General features: G+C 48.6%; 1 protein-coding gene across 2 annotated transcripts in view; it reads left to right on the top strand.

The window, feature by feature from the left end:
• The first annotated feature begins 508 nt into the window (after positions 1–508).
• Positions 509–24721, top strand: part of LOC144729344 (filamin-C-like) — a 70791-nt gene continuing 46578 nt past the window's right edge. For both annotated transcript variants that reach the window (XM_078609535.1, XM_078609534.1), the window contains exon 1: positions 509–975. In XM_078609535.1, the coding sequence (XP_078465661.1) occupies positions 684–975 (292 nt within the window). In that variant the 5' untranslated portion in view covers positions 509–683. The remainder of the gene's footprint in view (positions 976–24721) is intronic.

Below are 24721 nucleotides of genomic sequence, written 5' to 3'. Positions count from 1 at the left end.
CAGTACAGTACGAGTGAGCATTGCATGTTGTGCACTATAGTAGCTGTGTCTTTATATTAATACAAAACACGTGCGTGTGTGAGTGCAGTGTGTTCATTGTGTCCGTGTGAGTGTGCTTTGTGTGTGTGCATAGGACTGTTTGTGTAAGTTACACACCGTGAAGTGTGCAGTACAGGTGTGTCTGTGTGAACACTCGAGTGTATATATTACAGTAGTACAGTATATATTGCAGTATACGTCGTGTGTAGGTGTGTGTGTGTACACAGTTTCTGCACTGTGTACGTTGTGCGTAAGTGCGTGTGTAAGTGGAAGACGTCATTCACTCGCTCGCAGTGTCAATGTGTCGGTGTGTCTGTACACACACACACGCCCCACCCCTTATCACCACCACCACCAACTTCGTGAGTGTCCCCCACCTCCACACAACATCACCACCAACCACCACCACTCAACCACCACTCACGCCTAGCCCCTCCCCCTCCGCCGGTCCTTTATAAGCCTCGCAGAGGCAGCCACACCCCGTGCACCGCCGCAGTCGCAGCAAGTTGAGACACTCTGGGTGCAAGTTCTTGTTGGTGGAGGAGCAACAACAGCAAAGTTCACGCCAGCTAGCAGCAGCAGCAACAACAACCACAACCAGAAATCCCATCGGTAGTGGAGCCACCACGACAACCATCTCGACCATGCCGGCCACCGATAGAGACCTGGCGGAGGACGCTCCGTGGAAGAAGATCCAGCAGAACACGTTCACACGCTGGTGCAACGAGCACCTCAAGTGCGTGAACAAGAGGCTCGGAGACCTGCAGAAGGACTTCTCCGACGGCCTGCGGCTCATCGCCCTGCTTGAGGTGCTCAGCCAGAAGAGGATGTATCGGAAGCACAACCCCAGGCCCACCTTCAGGCAGATGCAGCTCGAGAACGTGTCCGTGGCCCTCGAGTTCCTGGACAAGGAGAACATCAAGCTGGTGTCCATAGGTAAGCGAGGCTTTGATTTGCGCTGGCAGGACGCTAAGTTGTCCTGGTGGTGTGGCGGTCATTAAAAGCCCTGAGCCAGTGGTGGAAACTCCACATTCCCATGGCGTGGGCGAGTGTTGTCAGTAGGACAAACGCTGTTGAGCGGTCTTAAGGGGCCGTTCATAATGGTCACTTTGTTAGATGTACACACTATGCGGGTCTTGGGGGGGGGGGGGGCAATTTATTGCTGGATGAGGGCCCCCCCCCCATACGTTGTGCGAGTGGTTTAGCTATACTTCACCACGCTGGTCATTGCGGATTTGTTAAGGGGGCTCACCCAGGAGCGGTTCATTTCAAGATCCGTGGTAGGCCAATAGTGATGTGTGCCGATGAGACCCGTAAGGCCGAAACTTACGTAGAGTTTGCGTGATTTAAACCTCTACTGGATACGACTTTCATCCAGCAGCCGATTGGCAGTACGTTTGTATGATTATTTGATGGCTTTCACAGGCTGATTTATTTTTTTTAAACTCCGTTTAAAGTTACGAAACTTTTATATTTACCCATAATGTTTCGAACATTGCCGCTGTGGTCGTCAAGGTTAGCACATTGGTGGGTGTCGACTGATCTCCCGGCGTGGCAGTTGTGAAACAGTTGTGCCAAAAGTGTTTTTGTTCGCACAGCAAATGGGGGGGGGGGGGGGGTTACACCACCGTCAAATGGCTCTAACTTGCGCGTGTGGTGGTGTGAAGTGTGGGTACTTCCAATTATCGCTGGCCAGAGGTCTGGCTAGTTGTGGAAGAATAGGCCAAATATCGCATGTTAAAGGTATCTCTCTTGACGAGAGGTCCTTCCGCCAGCAGTGGTTTGAGCGAGCGATTTCAGGGCGGCGCCTTTATCTGTGTTGCTGCCTTCACCACAACGCAGCGAGTGCCTTTCGTACAAATTGCCAAGCCTCCAATTAATTTCTCGATTTTCACATCGGAGCGTCTCTCGTCTATCGCTGCTAGCCTGGTTACTCATCGATTAATCCACTCCGTAGATAGGACTCTGGTCCACCTGACTGTTCACAACCAAATAGCACTGCAGGTCATCAACTCCCCAACTTGATTACATGATCTAATCACTCGAGCACCACCACACTGCAGGGGTACACTACAGTACTTTGTCGCTTCTTCCAATTTTTGGAATCCCCCTCCCCCCTCCTCCGCCACACTTGTTTTTGGACCTTTGTTCAGCAACCGTGATTTTTAAAACAAAGAACATTTGCTTGGCTGTGTGGTCGGCGAAAATCTCATAACCGTCAATACCGTATTATCCGGATAATACGACGCTCCAGAAAGTAAGACGCACTGAGAATCTGTGCAAATAGTTGATCAAATCTGGTCACACATGCGCACACGGCTACCGGATTTATTAGACGCGCACACACTCAACATTGTTATTAGAATACACCGGGGGGGGGGGGGGATGTGTCCTATTACAAATCCAGAGAAATGCGGTAATGCCATGACCTATCCGGAACGCCGCGTTCAGTGCGGTGGTTTACACGGCACGGGTTTATTGATTGATTTGGAAGTTGGTGATTTGCCCGTCAGGAACGTGCTTAAATCGCGTACAAACGGAGGTACCGTTTGGGGGGTAACACAAACTTTTCAGTCTCCCAGCAGCACGCTTGCCACATGCACTGAAATATGCAATGGTTAGTCTGGTTTGAAGTTGTACAGTAGGCAGTAACAATTATATTGCACTGTTTTTATTATAAAATATTCACTTGAATCGTGAAGAATCGGTTCTTAACAGTATAATCCTTCTCTTCCTCGTCCTCCAATCATCATTATCCTTACTACTTGCCCAAAATCAGCAAGCCTCAAGACTCCTTTTCAGGAGGGTCCTGCTTGCTACATTGGGATGTTTGGCCCATTCCGTTTGGGAATGATACGAGAAGAGATTGTTGCGTACCTGGAGAAAACCCACCCACTACGGGATTAACGCACAAAGGTCTGCACGGATGGATGCACTAATCTCTTTAATGTGCGTACTATGGCTGATCACGGACAATCTTTACTTGCATCAAATCTCAATTTTACATACCAGAGAATCAGTTGGTAGCGTCAGAGGTACTTAAACTTAGGTGGGACCGAATTTATATCGGTGGACAATGTAAAATGAAACTTAATGTGGATTTATTATCTGGTGTCCTATTAAAAAAAGAAACGCATTTGTTAGTTAAATGGTGGTTAAATTCCAAAAACGTCTTTCAAGAGTTAACGTTGAGTTTGAGTGAAGTTCCTTAGAGATGTTGTTCTTTGACATGTCTGTAGCCATATATATTTCGTGTAAGAACCATGAATTTTAAGTGTTGCACCTGCAGTTGGGACTTGGTGAGGGCCCGTGGACACTTTATGGAGACAAGGGAACAATATAAAGTTAGTTTTTGACTAAATAAGCATCCAAATGTGTCCCTAACCAATTCGTGTAGGGCACATGTTCTTTCCGTTGATGGCCTTGGGATAATGGTGAGAATTCCACATTTGTTATGGTGGTGAACAATCCTTTCCCAGGACAAATAATTGCCTTGCCACAGTGGTACATGGCATGGAGTTAGGGGGGGGGGAGGGTAATGATGATTGTCTGAGGCAACTCCCGCCCCCTGCCCTGACTGGAGAACTTGTGTTGATGAGGACCAAATGTAGGTAATTGAACCTTATGGCGGTACCCCAGCTCTCGCACAATGTCCGCGATGCAGTCATTTGTAGTCTGCCGCATCGCCGACCATCAACAATCGACTCATCTCGACGAGCTGTACACGATGCACCACCACGGTGCGTACCGCAAGCGTTCGGGGTTTCGGCGCAATCGTCCTCGCTGCGTTTCGACATCGCGGAGTGTGGCACCGATTTCGGATTGATTGGTACCCCAGTCGTGGAGTTGAGTACACCCCTGGAAAAAATTGTGTCCCAGAAATAAAATCTTGAATTGCCTCGGCCCATTTTGTATTGTTTGGTACCCCGGGGTACCGCCATAAGGATCACTTGTGGTCCACAATAAATGCGGGTGCGACCAGCACCAAGGATCTTGGCCACATTTGTCTCCTCCGGTCCTGATTTATCCATGACGGCATTGCACCAAGTACTCGCGTTTGAGGCCGAGGTTGAGAGATTATAACTTGTATTTCGGTTTAAGAACTCGCGTGTTGTTTTTTGACTGGCACACACCCCCACCCAGATCCCGTGCATCGCATGCGCAATCTCGCACGCCAATCCAACATCCTACACCCCCATGTGCCACACGCACAACGCCCCCCCCAGACTACTCATCACCACTCATGACTGGCACTAGTTAAGCATCCTGAAAAACGGTCTTGAGACCTCAAAGCGATGCGCTGTTATTGTTATTACACCCAACACGCGCATGAATCTTGAGACATTAGTAAACACTTCCCATAAATTCCCACCACCCCGTTCCTTAAGCCAAACCCAAACCGCGTGGAGCAGTAACGCTTAGATTTGATTCGTCCCCGTGCCAATCGATGTTCTGTGCCTTGATTGGCACGGTTCCACACCGGCGCACACCAACGCACCGCACTGCACCAAAGAGCTCGCCCACCCACTCACTGCATTGGGGCAGTGCACACACACACACGCACATTGCGTGTTGGTGTGTGCGCGTACTGCATTGTAAAACTCACCTGCGTGTGTGTGTACCCACGCACTGGCATAGCCCAACCCACACTGCAGTAGTGGTGCTCACCCACACACTGCATTGAAGAACGCGCCCAATAACCCGCTGCTCCATGGCACACCCACTCGCATCTCCTGTACACCCACACAACGCACTGCAGTACATGGGCACACCCCACACACACCCTATCCCTTACCTAGCACAATCAAATACACGCTCGCAATCTCCCTAACTGGGCCCAACTTGGTGATGCTCAACCACAACCCTGACTCACACTCTCACCCATGCCGCAGAAACGGTGTGCACACCACCCAGACTCTGGTCGGGTTATGGATCTAACCTTGAGCCCAAGTCTAGCCCCCCTTTACACACAACCCTGGTGTCGGTGTGCTGTGTGGTACAGAGCTGCACGGTTCAGTTCTGCCCCGCGAGTGGCATTTTTTTAGATTGTTAATGGAATCGAGTAACAGTGATGGGGGTTGGTGCTGCATTGTCAGGGGCTGCCGCTACCAGCGGCTGGTGGCGGTGGGTGCTGAAGAGTCCAAAGTTTGCCAGCGACCAGGGGCTGTGATTGTTGCTGATGTGGACTTGTGTCAGCAACGCCAGCTGTGATGTCCCCCATCAACACTGGGTCTTCATAATCAAGTCTCTGCTCTTATCAATGGTGGGAATTAGTAATTTATTTGTGGGCCCAATCACCTAATTTATCAAGTGGCATTCATTATCCAATAGGTCGTGTCATTTATCTCGGTGTGGGCTGCATTTGCGGTGTTGGTGGCTTACGTTTTTCTAAACACAGGCTGTTCACTAGTTGGCAAGATCGCCATCCGTCTGTGGGCATCCTAATTGAACACTGCATTTTCAAATCCATGCGCGTTTTTTCCCTTTGAAATCATCACCGGTATGGTCTGCCAATGGGGAACTTCTCCATATGTCAATTAAAAACGGTTCCTTTGTCGAAGTCGTTTAAATGTTACTCCTTTTCTCAGGATCCCACACTTAAATGTAGTCTCCTACTGTAAGTTGGTTAACCTCTGCTCCTGAAGAAGGCTCTTTGCCTAAACCTTCATTCTGCGCTATGGTGCTGCTGATAACGCTGCTGCAGCTACTGCGTCTGCTGTTTCTACTGCTGACGCTGCTGAAGGCCACTGCCTAAAACGTCGCCCTTAATGTGTTCGCAAGGCAGTGTTGACAAACGTGTGAGGTGGCAGTGATGCATGCCTGAGCTTGTGAATCAACCCCTGCACCCCCCCCCATCGCACCATGTAGTTCTTATTCCACTTGTAGTATTTGCCCAAAATTTATTTATTTTGTTTAACCGCAGTGGTTAGGCCACAGTAAAGGTGTTCCGCTGGTTTTTTGTTTTTCTGGGCGTTGTCCACAGCTTTTGAAGAAGGGGTCTCTCTCTGCCTGTCGTCGTGCCTACCACCCCACCTGCAGGGCATTCTTCTCAGTTTCTTTGTGACTCTTGGAGTGTCCAGTCTCTAAGGGAGTGTTCGGTGCTGGGATACAGGCATGGACGGGGTTATGTTGTAGCTGTTGGTGGGCATGTAAGAATGTGTCGATTAGAAACATATATATTCCTACGCGCTCGGATATTTACGATCTTTAGCAAGTTGTATGCCAGGCTACGTTTGGGCTAACGGACCAAGAAGGACAAGAAACAAATGGTGCTGTGTAGTGGGAGGGAAGTGGAGTTGGTGGTGCAGTGATTGGGGCACTATGCTTGTTGATGTGGTTGTTGTGTGGGGCAGTTGAAGGTAGTGGTTGCACTGGAACTGACTGCACGGAACACAGGTTTTCCAACCGAAACTTTTTATTATATGCCCCAGCTTGTTTGCAACCTTCCTTTATGTATTGGTATTTTTGTGCTGATTTTATCGCGCATTTGACTTTGACCTCCCGTGGTATACCTTCTCAAAACGTTGGCCTCTTTGGGCTATCGCCACCCTGATCATTTAATTCTGTGGGCACATCCTCTTCCTTCCCCTCTCTCCTGTCCTCTCCCCTCCTTTCTTCTCCATATCTTCGCGCTCTCGTGAATTTATCCCATCCCTTCTCCAACTCTCATCCCTTTTTTATACTACCTCTTCTCCTCCTGCAATCATATCCATTCTCTCCTCACCACCTCTTCTCTCTCCCCGTTATCACTTTTTTTTTCTCCCCGCTCCTCTGACTACCTCTCTCCTCCAATTGTTTCCTCCTCGATGTTGTGTTTCCCCCCCCCGAAACGCCGTCGCTCTAATTCCTCGTGGTTTTTTGTTTTTCCATTTTTAACTGCTGCGGCAGTAACCACGGGCCCTGCTCCTCGACCCCCAAACACGTGGGAATGGAGAGTCGACAACAGCCCATGGTGTGGGGGGCAGGGGGGGGACCCTGTTTGGTGATTCACTTTAATAACGAGTGAATTCTTTCCTCTTGTGCCGCTTTAAATGTCAACTGTGTGGAGAACGTCACTTGTGTTTGTGTAACCAGCCGCAGACACGGGTTCCTGTGCCATCTACACGTCTGCCTGTGTGTGCGCGCACGTTTTTTAAATAAAAGCCACTAACCCTGGGTGATGTTTAAATGTTAAAACAATTGTGAAGATTGCAGAAGGTGGCACAGTCACGAGTCGTGACCATGGTGTGTGGGCAGGAGGCCATCCATCCAGCAGTGGATGGACAATGGGGGTGTTGGTGGTGGTGATGTTGCTTCTATTTTTAAAACGGCCTTTAACCAAAGATGAAGATATTTTGATGTCCAAACGAACGTGACGAAGGCAGGACTAATTATTGGCCATGATGTGAAGAGTTTTTTTCAGTGGTGAATGGACAATGCAATGGCTGATGGTAATAGCAGTGTCAAGCTGATGCCGAGTCCTAGTTATTCACGATTATTGCCTGTAGTTTAAGACTTTGTATCAATACACTTTGCAACCTAATGTTTGTGTGATGGCAATGACTGCCATAGAACCGATATATCCTCAATATCTCCTTCACGTGAGCTACGGAATGCCGCACCCACCATTCCAGTGGCTCCACCCACGAGATGAAGCCTCCCTGCTCGTCCTCTGATTTGTGTTCAGAAGTTTTTGTTCCTAATCGGCTGTATCTGTTTGTTTGGCTGTGCTACTTGATCCCTGTTCCGAACAAGTGGCAAGTGGTAATTTTGTTCAGAATACATAACCACCCCATGTGTAGGGGGATGGATGTAACGGACTAGGCAGATGTTCACTTTGCCCCCTAACTATGTTTTAATATTATGATGCTAATTAATGTAACAATTATTTTATATATTTCATACGTAGGCTTTCACGACCATTATGATTCGTAATTGGTTTCTTTTTGGGTTGGATCGTTTAGATATGTTGAATTTTAAACTCATCCACCACCCAACAGAGACAACGAAATTAAGTTATGTCATGGATAAGTTTTTTATTTGCCTCAACACCAACAACAATGGCGGTGCTGCATTGCCAGTGGTGCACAAACACCAATAACTCAATCTTAATTTTAGAACTTTCGTGACTGCAGGAATTATTATTTGGTTATTTCGGTTAAGTCACGTCTAAAGATAAAATAATAAATTAAATTAAATAATAGAATACGACGTTTCGATTGCAACACAAGCAATCATCATCAGGTATAATGAAATAGCGACATAATATCTAACCAGAAAACTATAGACAGACATATTAGCAGACAGATATCACCAAGATACATACATAGCGAGAGCAACACAGGTAACAGAGAGGGGTGATCGTCTCTGTGGGGTGGCCTTAAATAGACAGAGGGGGGGGGGGCGGAGGCAGAGAGAGGGAGGGGGGTTAGAGAAAAAATTAGCATATCAATGAGTGGTCAACAAAACGTGGTGCTGCAAGTACGATGACACGGCAAGCAAGCCTGAAAATCAGGAGAAAGATACTGGATGGCACTTCCAACTGAGGAGATGGAGTAATGAAATGTGCTTGTTTGTGGGAGCTTCATGCGTCATTGTGTTGCATGGCCATGAGCGATGGCGACATTCATCCAGCAGTCGCTGGATCATGGCTGATACTTTCATTTATAGATTAATTTTACTCTTCCCGTCTTACAATAAATGACACCGAGTTGTACGTGCAGGACACGAACCCAGGCTCTATTAAAGGTCAACAGCTATTAACTGTACGCTGGTTTAACAAGCCATTGTCTGATAAGCATTATACTGTCCTGGAAAGTGTTAGGGAGCACCTATTAAACTTGCGTAAAGAGTGTGGGGCACGTGTCCATGCATGCAGGCCTGAGCACCGTTGTCTCACTCCTTGTGCTGTGTTCATGCACCCACCACCATCATTACTTGCACTGTATGTTGCAAATTTTTGGCCAAGTCTACTTAGGGGAGGGCCAGGCCAGGATCCTGTACCATTTGGCCACTAGTGATCAGCCAGGTGGCTCGGTAGGTGGAGGCCAGTGCCTGGTAATCGAAGGTTGAGCAGTCAAATCCCATTTTAGGAGGTTTACTTCGCCCATCCTTCTGGGGTTTATTTTTTTCAAATTGGTACCACTTTCTGGAAGGCCACAATAGTAATCCTTTGGAGAGAATTGTCCCCCGTCTATGGTAAAGTCGGGTGGGGGGGGGGAACGGCTACAGTAGAATGCATGGTTTTGGTGTTTTAATTTTTTTATCATGGACTCTTGGTGCCCTTTTTAAGTTTGAAGCAGGGCCAGATCGTAGCATGGGTATCCTACCCCATTTAAGACAATTACAGCCAATTTGCTGCATCCGGCCTGGTCTCGTTAAACTTTTCTACTCAACCCCACGCCCTCTTTCACCCAAAACAACCTCTGCAGCGTCTGTCTGTCAGCGACCTTCCGCCAGGCCTCAGGAGTTCGGCGTGACCGAACATACATGTTTTGCTCGGCTCCACAGTGAGCGTGGAACGGGTGCGGTAAGCTGGTGCTTGCATACCTGCGAGAGCTCTGTGCAGGTAGCCGAGGATTGGCTCCGTGGGGGTATGGGAGGTGGAGGGGGGTGATGTCGGGGAGTGGGGGGGGGGATTGCGTTGCTGCTAGGGGTTAGGTTTCATGTTGGGAGTTTAGTTTTAGGCAGTGGTTACCAACATTTAGTATGCCCCCCCCCCCCCAAAATGAAAACCACTAGTCCCCATGCCCCCCTTGCCAGCCCCAAAAACACAACACAGATTAAGAAGACCATAATGCAAAGATCACATGTCAACACGGCGTGTTCGTTAGGTCTGCGTCTCGCGGTGCGTTCGTGTTTTTTGGTGGCCAAAGCGAGGCGCTGACTTACATTCAACATTTCTCCCGCACTGTCTCCATGCTGCAGCCTCTGCCCTGGGGGTTGAGATCAAGATGTGTGGGGGGGGGGTTGGGTTTTAGGGGGTAGGGTTTATATTTCGATTTGGAGTTTATTGTGCCATTGAAATGTTATATTTGGGAGTTCATGGTCCTTGTTAATCTACATTTGCTCATACCAAGGTAAGCCAACGTGCTAAATAAGTTAATCACAAATCCGTTGCGGTACATCTCCATTTACACTCTACCGTGGCATGCACCAACACCCACCGGCTACCAATCCGTTTATCAACCCATGGACACTTTCTCTGGACCAATATTAGGAAGCCGCTGGAGATGTGTACTTTTTGAAATCTATTGAAAACTTTTTTTAGACCTGCTTTTTGTTTAGTTTGTCCTTCCCCCGCAGCTCCTATTTGAATATGGTTGACTATGTACGGTGCAAAGGAAGTTCTACATTTGTACATTCATAGCTCCTGTCGGACGTGGAACATAAGGTGCACCACATCCCTCCCTGGAAGGGCCCTACGTGTCCTGCCTGAACCTTGCCTCTGAAAGGGTCTTGTGGGATGGGTGTGGCTGTGGTGTAGGGGGTTGAGGTGACTAAGGGGATGCTGTAGTGAGTGCCTTAATCTCTTGATCGATTACCATGACGACGGCACACTCACCTGTGCAGTAGGTGCCCACCCACTCCTTTGTTAGTCGCGCCACGCAGTAGGAAGTACGAACGAACAAAATGATCTGTCAACTCGACGATGGTGCTCATGACGGTCCTAGGGTGGAATGTTGTGGAATGAAAGTGTAGTAGTTAGCGCCCTGCGTTACGAGCCCAATTACTAGTTTGATTCCAGATCGATGCCAACACCGGTGAAGATTATCTGAACCGGTCCTGTTTCAGGTATTGACCTCAAATGAGTACCTTGTACCGTGTAAACATCGCCACTTGGGAGACAAAGGCTTGCCAGCCATTGTGCTGGCCACCCACCCTCTCGTGTGCTGTGCTGGTGTTCATAGGTGCTCGCTTAACAGCACTTGCCCCAGCAGTCTGGTAAAGGGGATCTTTGGCTTTTTTGAGTGGTGTGCATGGTGTTGGTGACATGCGTAGTGTGCATTGTGTTGTCTTCGGTAGGTTTGTGGTGAAACTGTGTAGTGGGGTGGTATGGTGAGGGTGATGCATGTGGTTAGTGGTGAGTAGTTTGGATGTGGTGAGTCTGTAGCTGGTGTCATGTGTGGTGTGAGTACGTTGATAGTGGTGTGTGGTTTGTGGTACGGGCTCCAAACACAGCTCTCCTTTGTGGTTGTGCCAATCACACAGGAAGCCATTGTGTGCCGTCTCTCTTTGTGATTTGTGCTCCTTGCACATACTGTGTGACACCACTTCCCACACGCGCGCACACACACAGACATGTACAAAGCCAAAGATCCCCCATATAATCTGAACAGACTGTTGGGGCAAGTGGTGTGAGAGCACCTGTGAAGGTGAGAATGGCACATGGGGATGGGTGGTCAGCACCCACGCCTGGCTGCCTTTGTCTCCCGAGTGGCGATGTTCTCACACTGCACCAGGCACTCATTTGAAGCCGAGTTGACATCGGGGGAGGCCGACCACCGGTTAAAATATACACCCGCTGTTGGTTATGAGCGGGAGTGATTCGGTACGCTGATCATTCTACGACTGGTGAAGTGTTTTAGAGTGTTGGTGGGTTTGAGTTCTCCTTTGTAGATATCACCGAGTGGGATTGTTGGGTGACGTGAGGATGGTGAGGTGGGTGAAGTTTTTCTCGTGGAGCAATGCGTAGAGAGACTGAGGAGCCCAAGTGTGGTGGTGGTGAGTGGGGTGGAGGCGGGAGGGTGCTGCGAGGCATTTTCTAAGTCTCCCGCCGCCTGATTTAGGAATGCGCCTGTTGCCACGGAGATCCTTTTCAGTTTGCCGTCAGTAAAGAGACCGAAAAAAAATCCTCCTGGTAATGAAGGCCGAGCCAGAGCCGTGACTCTCCGCGTGTCCTGGTGTGGGATGGTAGGAGGGGTGGTGGTCAGGATGGGGGGATGGGGACTTCATCTCACAAGGCGATGTGAACTCTGCGCTCGCTCTCCACCGCCAATCTGTGTGTGGATGCGTTGTCCTCTGTGCTGGGTGCCCGTCAGTCCTGTGGGTCAGTCTGGGAATATTTCGCACGTTCACAGATGGAGCAAATGCGATGGATAGAGCGCAGTGGCACGATTTTTTTATTTCACGATTTTATTTGACTCTCTCTGTCTGTTGTTGTATCCTCAAATATTGTAACTGAATTTTAAACCACTTCCCAATGTGGTATCGACTGCAAACTTGGTATGCTTGTGTCATACTGATGACACTACTATATTCTATCATTAAAAATACATGTTTTAAACGTTCTTTTTTGTTATGTTTCGGCTTGGGTCTAATTGTCCACTCAACTCACGTTGGCTGTAATTGGCCATGGCCCCTTACGTTGTGGCAAGCTTTGGGGCCACTTCCTGGAGTTCTGCCATTACTAGTACATTTCATTAAAGCGTGTTTTAAGCTTTTTAAAAATATTACTTGTTTAAACTAACGGTAGCATCAGGCCTGGCGGCGACCGTTACAGCATTGCTGCTGGGCCAATAAGGAGGTGGTAAATGTTCAGGGTGCGTTTAAAAAAACATCTACACAAACGAAGCCAGAAAATATGCAACTTTGTGCCCAATGTCCGCATTGTTTACAGGGCAGGCACTCATCCCTTACATTGGCTGTGGTTACACAATGCTAAACTTATTGTAGATGTGTATACTAAAAACACAGCGGACGTGATAAAATGTGACCTTCGCTTCAAAGTGTAATCCACAAAAATATGAAGCAGCTTTTAGAGGCGCTCGACTACTTTGTACTGTACAACAACAGCCATCATTCGGTCCGTGAAGTGGCAGTGACTTCGTCAAAACACTCGTGCCAGGCTAGGTGCACTTTGACTGGCAACGAAACGTCGAGCATACGTTTGCAAATGGCAACTGTTGGTTTCTGTGTTGGCACGTGAAGAAAGTGTGGCGTGAGCGTCGGTGGAAGATGGGTACGAATGTTAGATGGGAAGGTGGTGGGCAGACAGGACAACAGGGAGGGTTGGCGGAGTAAATGGATGTGTGGATGGCCTGCGAAGGTCTGTAGGTAGCGGGTACGTTTTTGTAATGTGGGTATGAAGACCTACGGCGAGCTTGGCATGGTTGTGGCTGCCCACAGAAACGGTGAGTGCCCTTTGCAAGGGGAGCGATAGGTATGTTGCACACAAATCCATATTCTCTCCTGCGCACATAGTCATGCACAAACACACACACAGTCCACGGGCACCTTGGTCTTGCCACGGCGGACAAGGTCCAGGGTGCCCCCAATGGAGGCTGCTGGGACACGCGCACCGTGAGCGAGCGACCCAGAGGCCACCCCTGCATGGACAAGGGAGTGGTGTGGCCAGCACCCATGCCTGGGAGAAGCTGGGAGCAGGCTGGGTGGGGGGAGAGATTGGATGGTGTTTGTCTCCGCAGTGCTGATAATTACACACCTCGCCAAGTACTCATTTAAGGCCTGGGTTGCTTCGTTAGCCCTGAGCTAAGGAATTCAACTCTAGTGTTTGGGTTTGAAGCCCAGTGCTCTAACCGTGGACACATGCAAGTTGCACAGGTGGATGCACATGAATACAGGTGTGCGCACCTACAACCAGCCGCCGTTCGCCACTTAAGGGGCCGTCCTAAATGACGTCACGCACCTGGGGGGGGGTTAGACATTTGTGACGAGGGGGGGGGGGTTTGAGAAATGTGACGTCGCATCAAAATATGCAACTTTAAATATAGACAACACGTTCTACTTGATTAAATAGACTTTTGAATAAATATTTTCTCCTACACCATCAGTGCAGCGCCACATTAAATACGCACTACAATGACAATACAGTAGTTTACATCGATTTGAACCATGTTTTATTTTTGGGGGGGGCAGAGCTTTGTGACGTAATATTTGAGGGGGAGGATCTGACTTTTTGACGGGGGGGGGGGGTCAAAAATCGTCCAAAATCGCGTGACGTCATTTATGGACGGCCCCAAGTGGCGGTGACGTCACCAGCGCTGGTGCCAAGCTTGGTGCACCTTTCGGACCGTGCAGTGTCGTAGGCTTGGCTAGCAGGAGGTCACGGGACGCATCCAGGTGCCACGGGTTCACCGATTGGCAGGTACCGTGCACAGGTGCACGGTCACACGGTAGCACAAACACGCCGGTGTAGTTTTGCCGTTGCCCCTGGTTACCTGTATACAGTAGTAGCCGCACTGCCACGTTGATGACGGATGGACAATTCGCCCGGGCCCCACGAGATGCCCCCGTTTCGCAGGGCCAGCCGAATTAATTGGCAAACCCCCAGACGGGGCTGATCGATGCTGAGGAGCGGTGAAAATGGCGATGCTGGTGTTGAAAGATGGGCCCCCTCCCCCCCCCGTAGCTGCTCTGGGTTGGAGGGAGGGGTTGGAGGGGGTGACGTTGGGGGTGGGGGCCAAAGGGGGGTTGGGGGGGCAGAGGTCACATTTTTTGGCAGATGGGATCGTGATGACCTGGGGGACCCAAGGAGTGGGGAGAAGATAGGCGTAGATTGGGGGAGGTAATACGGTGGAAATTAGTGGGGATGGGGGGATGGGGGAGATGAGAGAAGAGGAGATGGGGGGGGTGAGACTGCACCATGCGGAATGTGGCTCGTACATGATGATGGCAAGCCCAGACGGTCACGTGGTGGGTGGCTTAGAGGGGCGTAGGTGGGTGTGTTTTGTAGTGCGTTAAGGCGTCGGATGTAGTTTGTAGAGGTGAAAGGTGATGGCGGTATGTGTGTGAGCATGTAGAGGTTGGGGGGGGGTGTTGGAGTGCACAGTTATCAACTTGCATTCAGTTGTGAATGTGTGCACAAGCAGGAGAATGTGCAATGAAGGGTGGAGCTGGGATGGATGTGGGCTTTGTTTATGGGGTTGGAGAGGTAAAGGGAAAAGAATGGGGGGGGGGGGTCATAATGACGCAGACCGGAGGTCCCATTACTGCCGCTGCTCCCCGTCTGAGTAGGGTTCCGGCAGACTGGATGATAGTGACTCGCTGATGCACTGCTTTAGCGCTGGGATTGCGTGACTGTCCGTGACCTATTGGAGTTGAATTTTGAGACCGTTTAATGGTTCAACCCTGCTGAGCTCGTCAAGGAGCACAAACCATCACGCGAATTTCGGTCATCCTTGCAGCAGCTTTTGGCTAGCCATCAAACAAAGAGCGCCGCTGCATCGCACACTTCTGCGGCCATCTGGAATACTCTTCCTTTTGATATTAGCAAGCCACTGGAGTTGTGCAATTTTTTAATCTCGATTGAAAATTGTCATTTCTTTAAAAATTATTTTTATGCTTTTTAGTTTGTCCTTCCCCCGCACCTCCAATTTAGCACGGTTGGCTATGTACGGTGCAAAAGAAGTTCAACATGGATTCGTCTCACGATTGAGGCTTGCGCTCAAAATGCATAAATTTCGCCATGCATGTAACACATCTGGTAACGTCCAAGTTATATTTAATGCTTTTTAATTGGTTTGCTAAAATGTGAAGGGTGCAGCGTGGTGATCGTACTCGGCCAGGTGGTCCTTTAAACGGGATGGAGTTATCCACACTTTACCCCACTACATGCGATCTATACAATGGACTCTACATCTGCTAAAGAGCTTTATAGCTCATCAGATTTCTCAAGTATATAAATAAAGATTGACTGCAGTGTTGCATGCTTACTGAATGGGAGGAACAGGCAGGTGGAGGGAGTGGGGGCGATTTCTTAAACTTCCCCGATTTATTTAACTGCTGTGCCGGGAGATGAAATTGAACTGGAAACCTCAGTCTGGATGGGAAGTCCGGGTGGTACTGACCACTCATTACACAATGCCAGCGTCCCACGTAATTGCTACGTGACCATGTGGTGAACACTACTTGCCGAGTATATAAAACATGTGGTTTTGATTAAAAACATTTTTAAAGGCTTGCTGAAGAGACACTTCTTACGTTTTTGGGTATGTTGATATCTTCCGGGGCCGTTTTCTCTGCCACCCAAGGTGATCCGCTGCTGGCCGCGAGAGTATAGCGGTGCCAATCATTACCCAGTGGTTTCGGGGACACTGTGCAGTAGTTGTGAAACGGACCTCCAATGCGAAGGGGAGCAATTTCCCCCCAGTCTTATTCAAATTAAAACTTAAATCATTTAAAGTATTGTTGCATAAACTGCCTGGCAGTCATGTGCCTTTTAGGGTCACCCTGACCCGATTCTACCCATCGCCGATCCTCAGGGCCCCCCCAACTACCCCTGCTGCCCCTATAATCCAAAGCCACGTACGGATTATACGTTTGACTAGGGATGGTTAGGAGTCAATTTTACCTCCTTATATCAACTAAGCACTTGTTAGCGAGGGCCCATCAATTCCCCCTCGACCACAACCTAAAACGCCATCCTTGCAATCCCATACTTATACTCTTCGTTCATTCCAATTTTCATTCCCCCCCCCCCCCATCCATTAGGGTCTACATAGATACCAGCATCCTTTAGCCATCCCTCATCCATCGTCATCAACATGAGCCCACATCTAACCCCTCCCTCCACCAGTTACCCTCAACACCAATTCGAATCCCACAACACCGTTGAACCTCCGCCATCACCACTTGCAACACCAACACCACCCCCCCCCCCTCCCATTCGCATGCATTAACACCTCCCATACCATACTCTTTAGTTTTTTCGGTAAAGTCACTTGGGTAAAAAATAATCGGCATCTCTTGAAGGTTAGCATCTCGATAAGCTGTGACTTCTTGTCACGTTGTCTGTTAAAAGCTCTAACAGATAAGTGAAATTCTTCCCCGTAGAGATTATTCATTCTAGATTTGAAGTTTTCGTGACTGCAAGGATCCATACTCCCATACCACCCTGGCATTGACAACCATCCTCTCCATCACGCCACTCTTCCACATCACAATCGCGCATCAACAACCATTTGCCCCCCCCCAACTCTTCCACCCGGAAAATTAACAAACAGGAAGTTCTGAGTGCGGGTGCGGGCCACGCGATAACGGAACGCGCGCATTGTCAGGGCGTGGTGACCGCAGGGCGCGTGGTTTTAACCAAACCTTAATAACAAATAATAATAACTTGTACTGCAATTTCACCGCGCTTAATAATCCCCTGCTGAGAAACTCTGCCGCGACGCATACACTTTGTGTGCAGGGTGGCGGGGTGCGATGGTGGGGAGGGAGTTCTAGCGGGTACAGGGAGTGGGGGCGTGGGAGGAGATGGAATGTGCGGGGAGCGGTGGGCGCGGTGGTTGGCACACTTCCTTTCGAACACGGCGACCACGAGGTTCGATTTACCGCTGGTGACCAATAACGGTGACGGAGAAATATTTGAACCGGCCCTGGTCCTCCCTTAGGTCAACTCGGCCTTGTGTCCATTCACGCTTTTGTTCATTTGCCTTCTTGCTCCCCTTTACTGCTTGCTCCCCGCATCGCCGATTTTTTTTTAGCACGGTTCCCTACGTTTATGGTGCGACAAGTTTCACCATACACTGGAACCAACTCCCTCTGCACACGCACAACAATTATCTTCACTAACCTGCTTGCATTCCTGCCTTACAAACCATCTCTTCTCCATAGCCCATCCTACTGCTATTCCCTGCCCCCCCTCCCAGCTACCACCAGACCTACCCCAACCCTTCCTTAACCACTCCCACTTGTTCTGACTATCACCATTTAACTGCGCCACTTTTAATAATTCCTCCTCTATCTCAACCACTTATCTTTGTGTAATGTTCCAATCGTTGTAACGTTTCGGTTTCATTTATTTGGTAAAGCCCTGTGAGCCATTCGGCTCTTGAATCGGGTGCAACTGCAACAAACAAAAAAAACATGAACAAGAGAACATCTTAAAGTGACTATGCGCAAACAGAAAAATCCAGGAAAAAACTGCAAAGTCTTCCAGAAAAAAAGCACCGTACACCAACGCTGTGCAAAAATCCCAGTGGGATGCAAGTCAAACAACAACAACCACAAGACAACTTAGATTAAAGCCATCATTCTAACTCTGCACTACAACAAACAAACATGGCCAAACCAAAAAAAGTTTTCGAAATCACCAAAATAAAACCATAAAAGTAATGTAACAGTGATCATAGGAACTGACCGAAATTTCACAATAAACAACATGTACCACCAAACCCTATAGCCATAGCTGGCTGCATGAGTCGCTCTACAACAGCAGGAGCATCAGTAAGAGTATCAAAAATTTTAGGCCACTGAATAGCAGTGGCAGCTAGGGGTGTACAACTCCTCGAGCAGTTTTTTGAGTGAAGATCTCATAGGTAGTGATTCAAGTTGCAGTTTCTTGGAAATTGTATTCCAGACCCTGGGGGCCTCAATAGCAAAGGCCCATCCTCCAGTATTTGTACGGCAATAAGGAATGTGAAGCTGGTAAATGAGCGAAGACCTTGGGTCACATTTGTTCTTAGAAAGAGAGCACATCCAGCAGGTAGTCTGCGGATTCTTTTGTAAGTACAGCGTACCTTGCTATATAAGATGAGCACAGAGGGGACAGGGCTGGTCACCCATCACCAACATGTGCCGTGCCAAGCTTCCATAGTTGCTTGCCAAACAGTCGGTTAAAAGCCACACCGGTGATGCTTGTCATTGTTCATGCTAAAGACACGAATGTACATGCCGTCCCACTGCTGGATGATGAGGGCCTCTCTCCAAGCCAGCTATGGGTCCTATGGGCTGTGTGACCATACTTTCCTTTAACCAATGCGGGTTCAAAGTGAGGTGGTGCATAGAGATGTGGGAACACGGTAAACGTCGTGCAATTCCGCGTGAAAACACCACATGGGTTATCTGCAACGAGCAGTGCTGCTCATCGAGACGGTTCATGCGAAGGCCACCGTGGGAATTAACCCCCCACCCCACCCTGCCCGTCGCGTCCACATCCTCTAACGGCCCTCCGCACCCTTTCCCACGGCTTGCCTAATACATGTGGTGACTACTATTGTAATTTCACTGCTGCCCTTTATTTAACTGGACCATCGAGGTGACCCACTATCGGTTTTATTTCTAGTCGAGGGTGAGAGCTGTGTTTGGTAGTCATAGCCGTTTTATAGTGCAAGGTAAATGCGCAGCCCTGCAATTTCTTGCTTATGTCACTGCTGGCGGAAGGGCCTCCATTCACTATGCCAAGCTCCTAGAGACTATTTGATCGACTCTTTTGATGTTGACCAGACTGGAACAGGTAGGGAGCGGGGGAGTTCTCACACTTAACCACACCACCATAAGGAACGGGTAATCCGAAGGTTGTTGCTTATTGTATCCCGCTGGGTGGACTAACCACAGGAGGGGGGGTGGAATTTGAGAACTTGAACCACTTGCTTCACCTGCCGTGCCAGGAGGTGGAATAATCCAACCGGCGACCGCTGGAACGCAAAGCCCCGAGTGGTAACTGTTGCAGCACCGTGGCAGTTGCGTTCATCCGTGTTGGTGGTGCTGGAGTCTTGTTTATTTTAAACCGCCAAGTGAAATCTGCCCAACTTTTTGAGACTCGTGAAACGGCATGGTCTCCTTTTTCATCGGGCGACCTGGGTCCCATCGGGTTATTTTTTAAAACGCTGGAATAATTTGAAGATAAATTCAACAAAGCCAGACCGAGAGAGAATTAATGTTAATACATAGTTGACTAAGGGAATTGCACTTAAAAATACTGTTACATTCTGCATCCAAAACGTAATATAATGTACCAAACGTGAAGCGACCTTAAGATTTGTCGGCGACTAGATCAACAAGTTGTGGAATGAAGTTTGATAGTTCTCCATGATTTTGTGTTTTTGATTTTAGGTTTTGAGTTCTAGTGATGGGGGCACGGGCATCGGCTCCTGTGAATCTTGTATCCGAGGCCTGTGTGTGTGGGTCGCACACATTGATGTGAAGTGGTTTTTTTTTACGGAGTGCAGTCGTGTGGTGTTAATGCAGGCAGCGGTGAGATGGTGGCGGAGTGCTCGGGCGCACTGCGTTACCTACCCGGCGACCCGACCGTTCGCGACCAATAACGGTGACTGCAAATATTTTGAACATATTTTTTTGGCTTCTCCTGGGGGTCTACTCTGCCATTTTTTTTTCATAACGATTACCTGGTGCGGTGTGTAAAACATTGGCGCTGGGGAGACGAAGACTGCTGGGCATGATGATGCCCCCCCTCCTTCGTGTAATTTATTGTTCTTCATAGTTGCTCTCTAACAGCGCTTGCCTCGATAGTCGAGGGTGGGTGGGGGAGGTCTTTGTCTACACAAAGTGTGTTAATCGTGCAAAGTGTCTAGTAACAAACGAAACAACACCTTACGTTGCAATAGTAAATAGGTTTTGGTATCGCATACACTACGATAACCGAACACTGATAACATCAATGGCGGGAGGGGGGGGCTCAACCTAGCTTAACTTTGCCTTAAATGATAAATCTGGCACACTGTGTAAACTTCAGCACTGGGGTGACAAAGGCAATAGGTGTGGCTTTGGCTGGGCTCACTGCCTTATCCTCTTGTGCGCTGTGGCCTTGGTGTGTTAGCTAACAGGACTCGCCCCTGGTGTGTAATGAGTGTCTGATGTGCATTTGTAATGTGCGCGTACGTAGCAGTGCTGCTTATTGCTGCGGGGAGCGGTGGCGCAGCAGTTGGCACACTGCCCTATGAACTCGGTGACCCGAATTTTAGTTCCGTTTCACGGCCAACACCAGGTGACGATTATATTATCTGAACCCATTCTGGGCCTCTCCTAGGTCGACTCGGCCTAAAAATGAGTACCTTGTGCGGTGTGTAAACATTGCCACTGGGGAGATGAAGGCAGTCGCCCACCCCCTCGTGTACAATGCTGGGCTTCATAGCCGTTCGTGAACAGCACTTGCCCCAACAATACGTTAAGTCTTGGGGGCGGAATCTTTGTCTTTGTACTGTATTTGACTGCTGTGCATTCATTGTGGCTGTGGTGGTCTGAGTCATGAAGCGGAGTCAGCAGATTGGCAGCTCGGATGTCTGTCTCGCAAAGTAGAGACGGAAGCATTATGAATGTGATTATATATTTTTAATGACATGGTGGGGTACCAATTTGTAAATTTGTAGTCGAACTTTTATTGATGTAATTGGGACGAGGTTGTGATGGGTGGGATGTTTGTGCAGTTGACCGATACGGACGTTGGAGTGACCCTAGAGCGTTGTTCACCTAGGGCAGGGGTCGGCAACCAAAATAACAAGAAGAGCCATTTCTTTCCAATTCGATACAAAATTCAGTATTTCAAGAGCCGCAATGCATCTGAGTACATACTGTACATACGTACATATCGTCAAGAAGCAGCCCGTAAAGAGCCGCATGCGGCTCCGGAGCCGTAGGTTGCCGACCCCTGACCTAGGGGAAGATGGTGCTGGTGATGAGACTAAGAGCGGTCCTTAAATGTCGTGTAGACTTTTTTTTAAAGGAGAACGAGTAAGGCCAAAGTTGTCATGGTTGATGATGAAATGATTGACAATTTCACAAGTGTGATTTTTGCAAGGATTGCAACACTTGGTAGGAGGAAGGAAGCGATCGTGGGGTGGTGGCCTCAAGGGCAATGTTTTATGCTCTCTTGACCTTCATCTTAGATTTCCCTGCGAATCGTTTTTTATTGTTGTACGACTTGACAGTGTTGCGAAATTTGTAAACTTGAACATGCTCATAAATAATTGGCCTTTTTAAAAAGAAAATAATGAGGTGGCTTTTAGAGCAATGGGCCTTCCATCGTACATTTATTTGATTTTTTTTCTGTCAGTGTCATCGTGACTTCAACCACTGCCAGTTCTCCTGGCATCAGCTTTAATCTGCCCATGTGAAGCCTTGTGGGAGAGTATGAAGGCACTCTATTGAACAGCGGGTAAAGGCTTGCCAGCTGATATTTTATTAAAGCGTACACAGCTTTAGACAAATTGCGACCACAGCTATTCCTGTTTTTAAAACCTTCCCAGACTCCCTCGCCCCCCCCCACCTCCTGATGGATCGTCATCGATCCAGATGAAACGAGTGCAGATACACACGGTGTACAGAAACTTAATACGGTTAGTGTTATGCGACAATGTCTTATTTTGAAGTAAATAAGAATACGCACAAAATACTAACTCTCCAGATTACAGTATAAGATGCTCCGCCGCTAAAACCTTGTGATTGGTGTTAAAGCTCTTTGGACCTGGTCCCTCCCATCGTATCCCTTCTCCTCCCAAGCTCGTTTTTGTAACCTTGGTCTCAATTAAATTACAGCTGCGAATGCTGTTTCTTGCTGGCCACGCAACGTTTTGAGCCAGTGCCTCCAAAATGTTTTACTAAAAGCATGTACAAACCTACTGGATTGTTAGACTCGCCCCCAACTTTATATTTTATTATAAAATTCGGAAGTGGTGGGAGTGGGTTGGGATCATCTTCTAATCTGGAGAACATGGTAACTGGCTGGGTTTGGATGTAATGCAGGATTTCCTAAATAGGTGTAGTAGATACATTATATTGCCACAATACAATGTGGTTAGGACCTGGTAGTACAGCAAGTGGAGTCTCATGATCTGGCAGTACACCACCAAGTGATTTGTTGATCTATCTGTCGCGGCAGAGCTTTGTGAAGTCCCCTTGTATGCACGAGTGGATGTTCTCCCGACCTCCGCTGAATTGCCACTTCCCTAGCCAGAAGCACTTAATAATCATTTGATCAAACGTCCCAATGCAGGAACTCTGCTATGAAAGTTGCGTGCCCAAAATGGTAATTCTTGTAATAAACTTTTAACAAGTAAAACAAGTTTATTGCCGTACTGAACTATGTATTATGCAAATCGTTGTGCGGTATTATCACTCAATCTATGTAGTGGCTGTCCCCTCGGGCATGTTCCGTCCTTTGGCTGCTATTCCATCACCAGTCTCGTCCACGGGTCGTCATCACTACTTCGAGCTGCCCAAGACTGTCTTGTTTGTTCACTATCGTGTTCCTCGGTGTCCTTCCCAGCATGCCTCCATCTCTCCCATGCTGCTTGGCGCACTTCAATTTTAAGTGCCATGTGCTGTGCCATTTTTGTCGTCTGATCCATCTCTCGTCACCTGTGGGTAATATGCGCCGATTGAAAACTTGCCTTTATGGGCACGGCGGTGAACCACTTTCCGTTATTACTCGTTTACCAGTGGCCACATCTGCGGCATCAAATCTTTGCTGCCTTGTGCACTTGTTTTGATTCTGTACTTTAATTTCCTTTTTTGATCAATGGGTAAGTTCATGGTTGATGCACTTCTCTAAGCATATTTTGGTGTCTTCCCCTACCCCTCCCCCTCACCCCTCCCCCTCCTATTTAGACCCCGCCCCTTTTCAGGCTCCACCCAAACGCAGGCTCCGGTTTGTTTTTCGTTCTTCTGTTTTAAGGGTGGTGCCACTTTGTACTTTCCAATGACACTTGGAAACTCTGGACTCGGACAAGTTTATCTGTTGGATGGGGGCTACTGGTAGCGGTGGTGTAGGGAGGGGGGGGGTATGCATTTACAGGTGTTGGAGAATGTGAGTGTTGGCACAAACCCGACCTACCCAGGTTCAATTCGTGCTCTCGGCCAACACCAGTGACGAATATCTGAACTGGTTCAGGGCCTCCCCAAGGCCGGCTCTCCCTCATGAGTACTTGGTGCAGCGTGTCAACATTTCCACGAGGGAGACGATGGCGGCCGGGCATGGTGCTGACCACCGACTCGTATGTCCCGTAGAGTACTTGTGTAATATACGACTTCCACGGTACGTTGAGACTTGCGTCCTTTCTTTAGTTAACTGCTCGGCTCCGCACTCTCTTTTAGATGGTCACCCTCTCTCTCTCTCCTGCCGCATGCACGAGCTCTCTGCTCCTCTGTTCCTGCACGGCTTCTCTCGCTTCCCCGCGTACCGCTGGTCGACGGCACGCCGGGAATCGGGAACACTTCGCCGCGGCTGCCACGTGGTCGGTCGCTGACGAGATGGCGGCGATGCAGTCCGGACCCAGGCTTCCACACTGAACCCCTAGTCCTCTTCCTGCCTCTCCTTATATCCTCCTTGGTGGAGCGAAGCCCCGCCTCTAACCACGCCCCCTTTCAGAACCTTCTCGATGGTTCCCGCATGTAGCCCTGAGTTTCTTCCATGAACTTTGGCCCAGATCGAACCCGTAGCCCTGATTGGCTATGACCGATGCGGCAATGCCTAATGCAGCCCCCTCCATATGTCGGTGTGCTCTCTCATTACACTTGTATAATTGTACATTGCAGGTACGTTTTTTTACCAGGTAAGGGCCCACGGAGCTATATAGCTCTTTCAGAAGGGACCTGGCAATAAATGATATCTCCATAAAGTGTCTTATGTGGAAATGTATAGCAGCAGAGTACTCTGCACGTTTCTAAATGTGGAGAGAAAAACCGGAGGACCTTGAGAAAAATCCATGGTGAACATGCAGACTCTATATATACAGGCATCAGGGTCAGGAATCGAACCCACGACCTCCTGTATACCAGGTGAGGTAACATCTTGCCACCGCAGTGCCCTTGATCCTAATAAGAGCTCTATATATTATGTATATATACACTGCACTTGTTACCAAAGTCGCCTAACTGACACGCACGTCTTTTGCACGAATACCATATTCGCCCTGAGCCCTGTATAATACCTTGCTTGTAGCATGGGTATCGTCTTCACCTGAAACAAACTAATGCTGTATGGTATATCATACTGGTCACCCTT

Source organism: Lampetra planeri, chromosome 32 (genome assembly GCF_965212315.1).
Source record: "Lampetra planeri chromosome 32, kcLamPlan1.2.h2, whole genome shotgun sequence".
Classification (NCBI taxonomy): domain Eukaryota; kingdom Metazoa; phylum Chordata; class Hyperoartia; order Petromyzontiformes; family Petromyzontidae; genus Lampetra; species Lampetra planeri.
The sequence above is the reverse complement of the archived record's forward strand: the minus strand, read 5'-3'. Positions and strand labels throughout refer to the sequence as shown.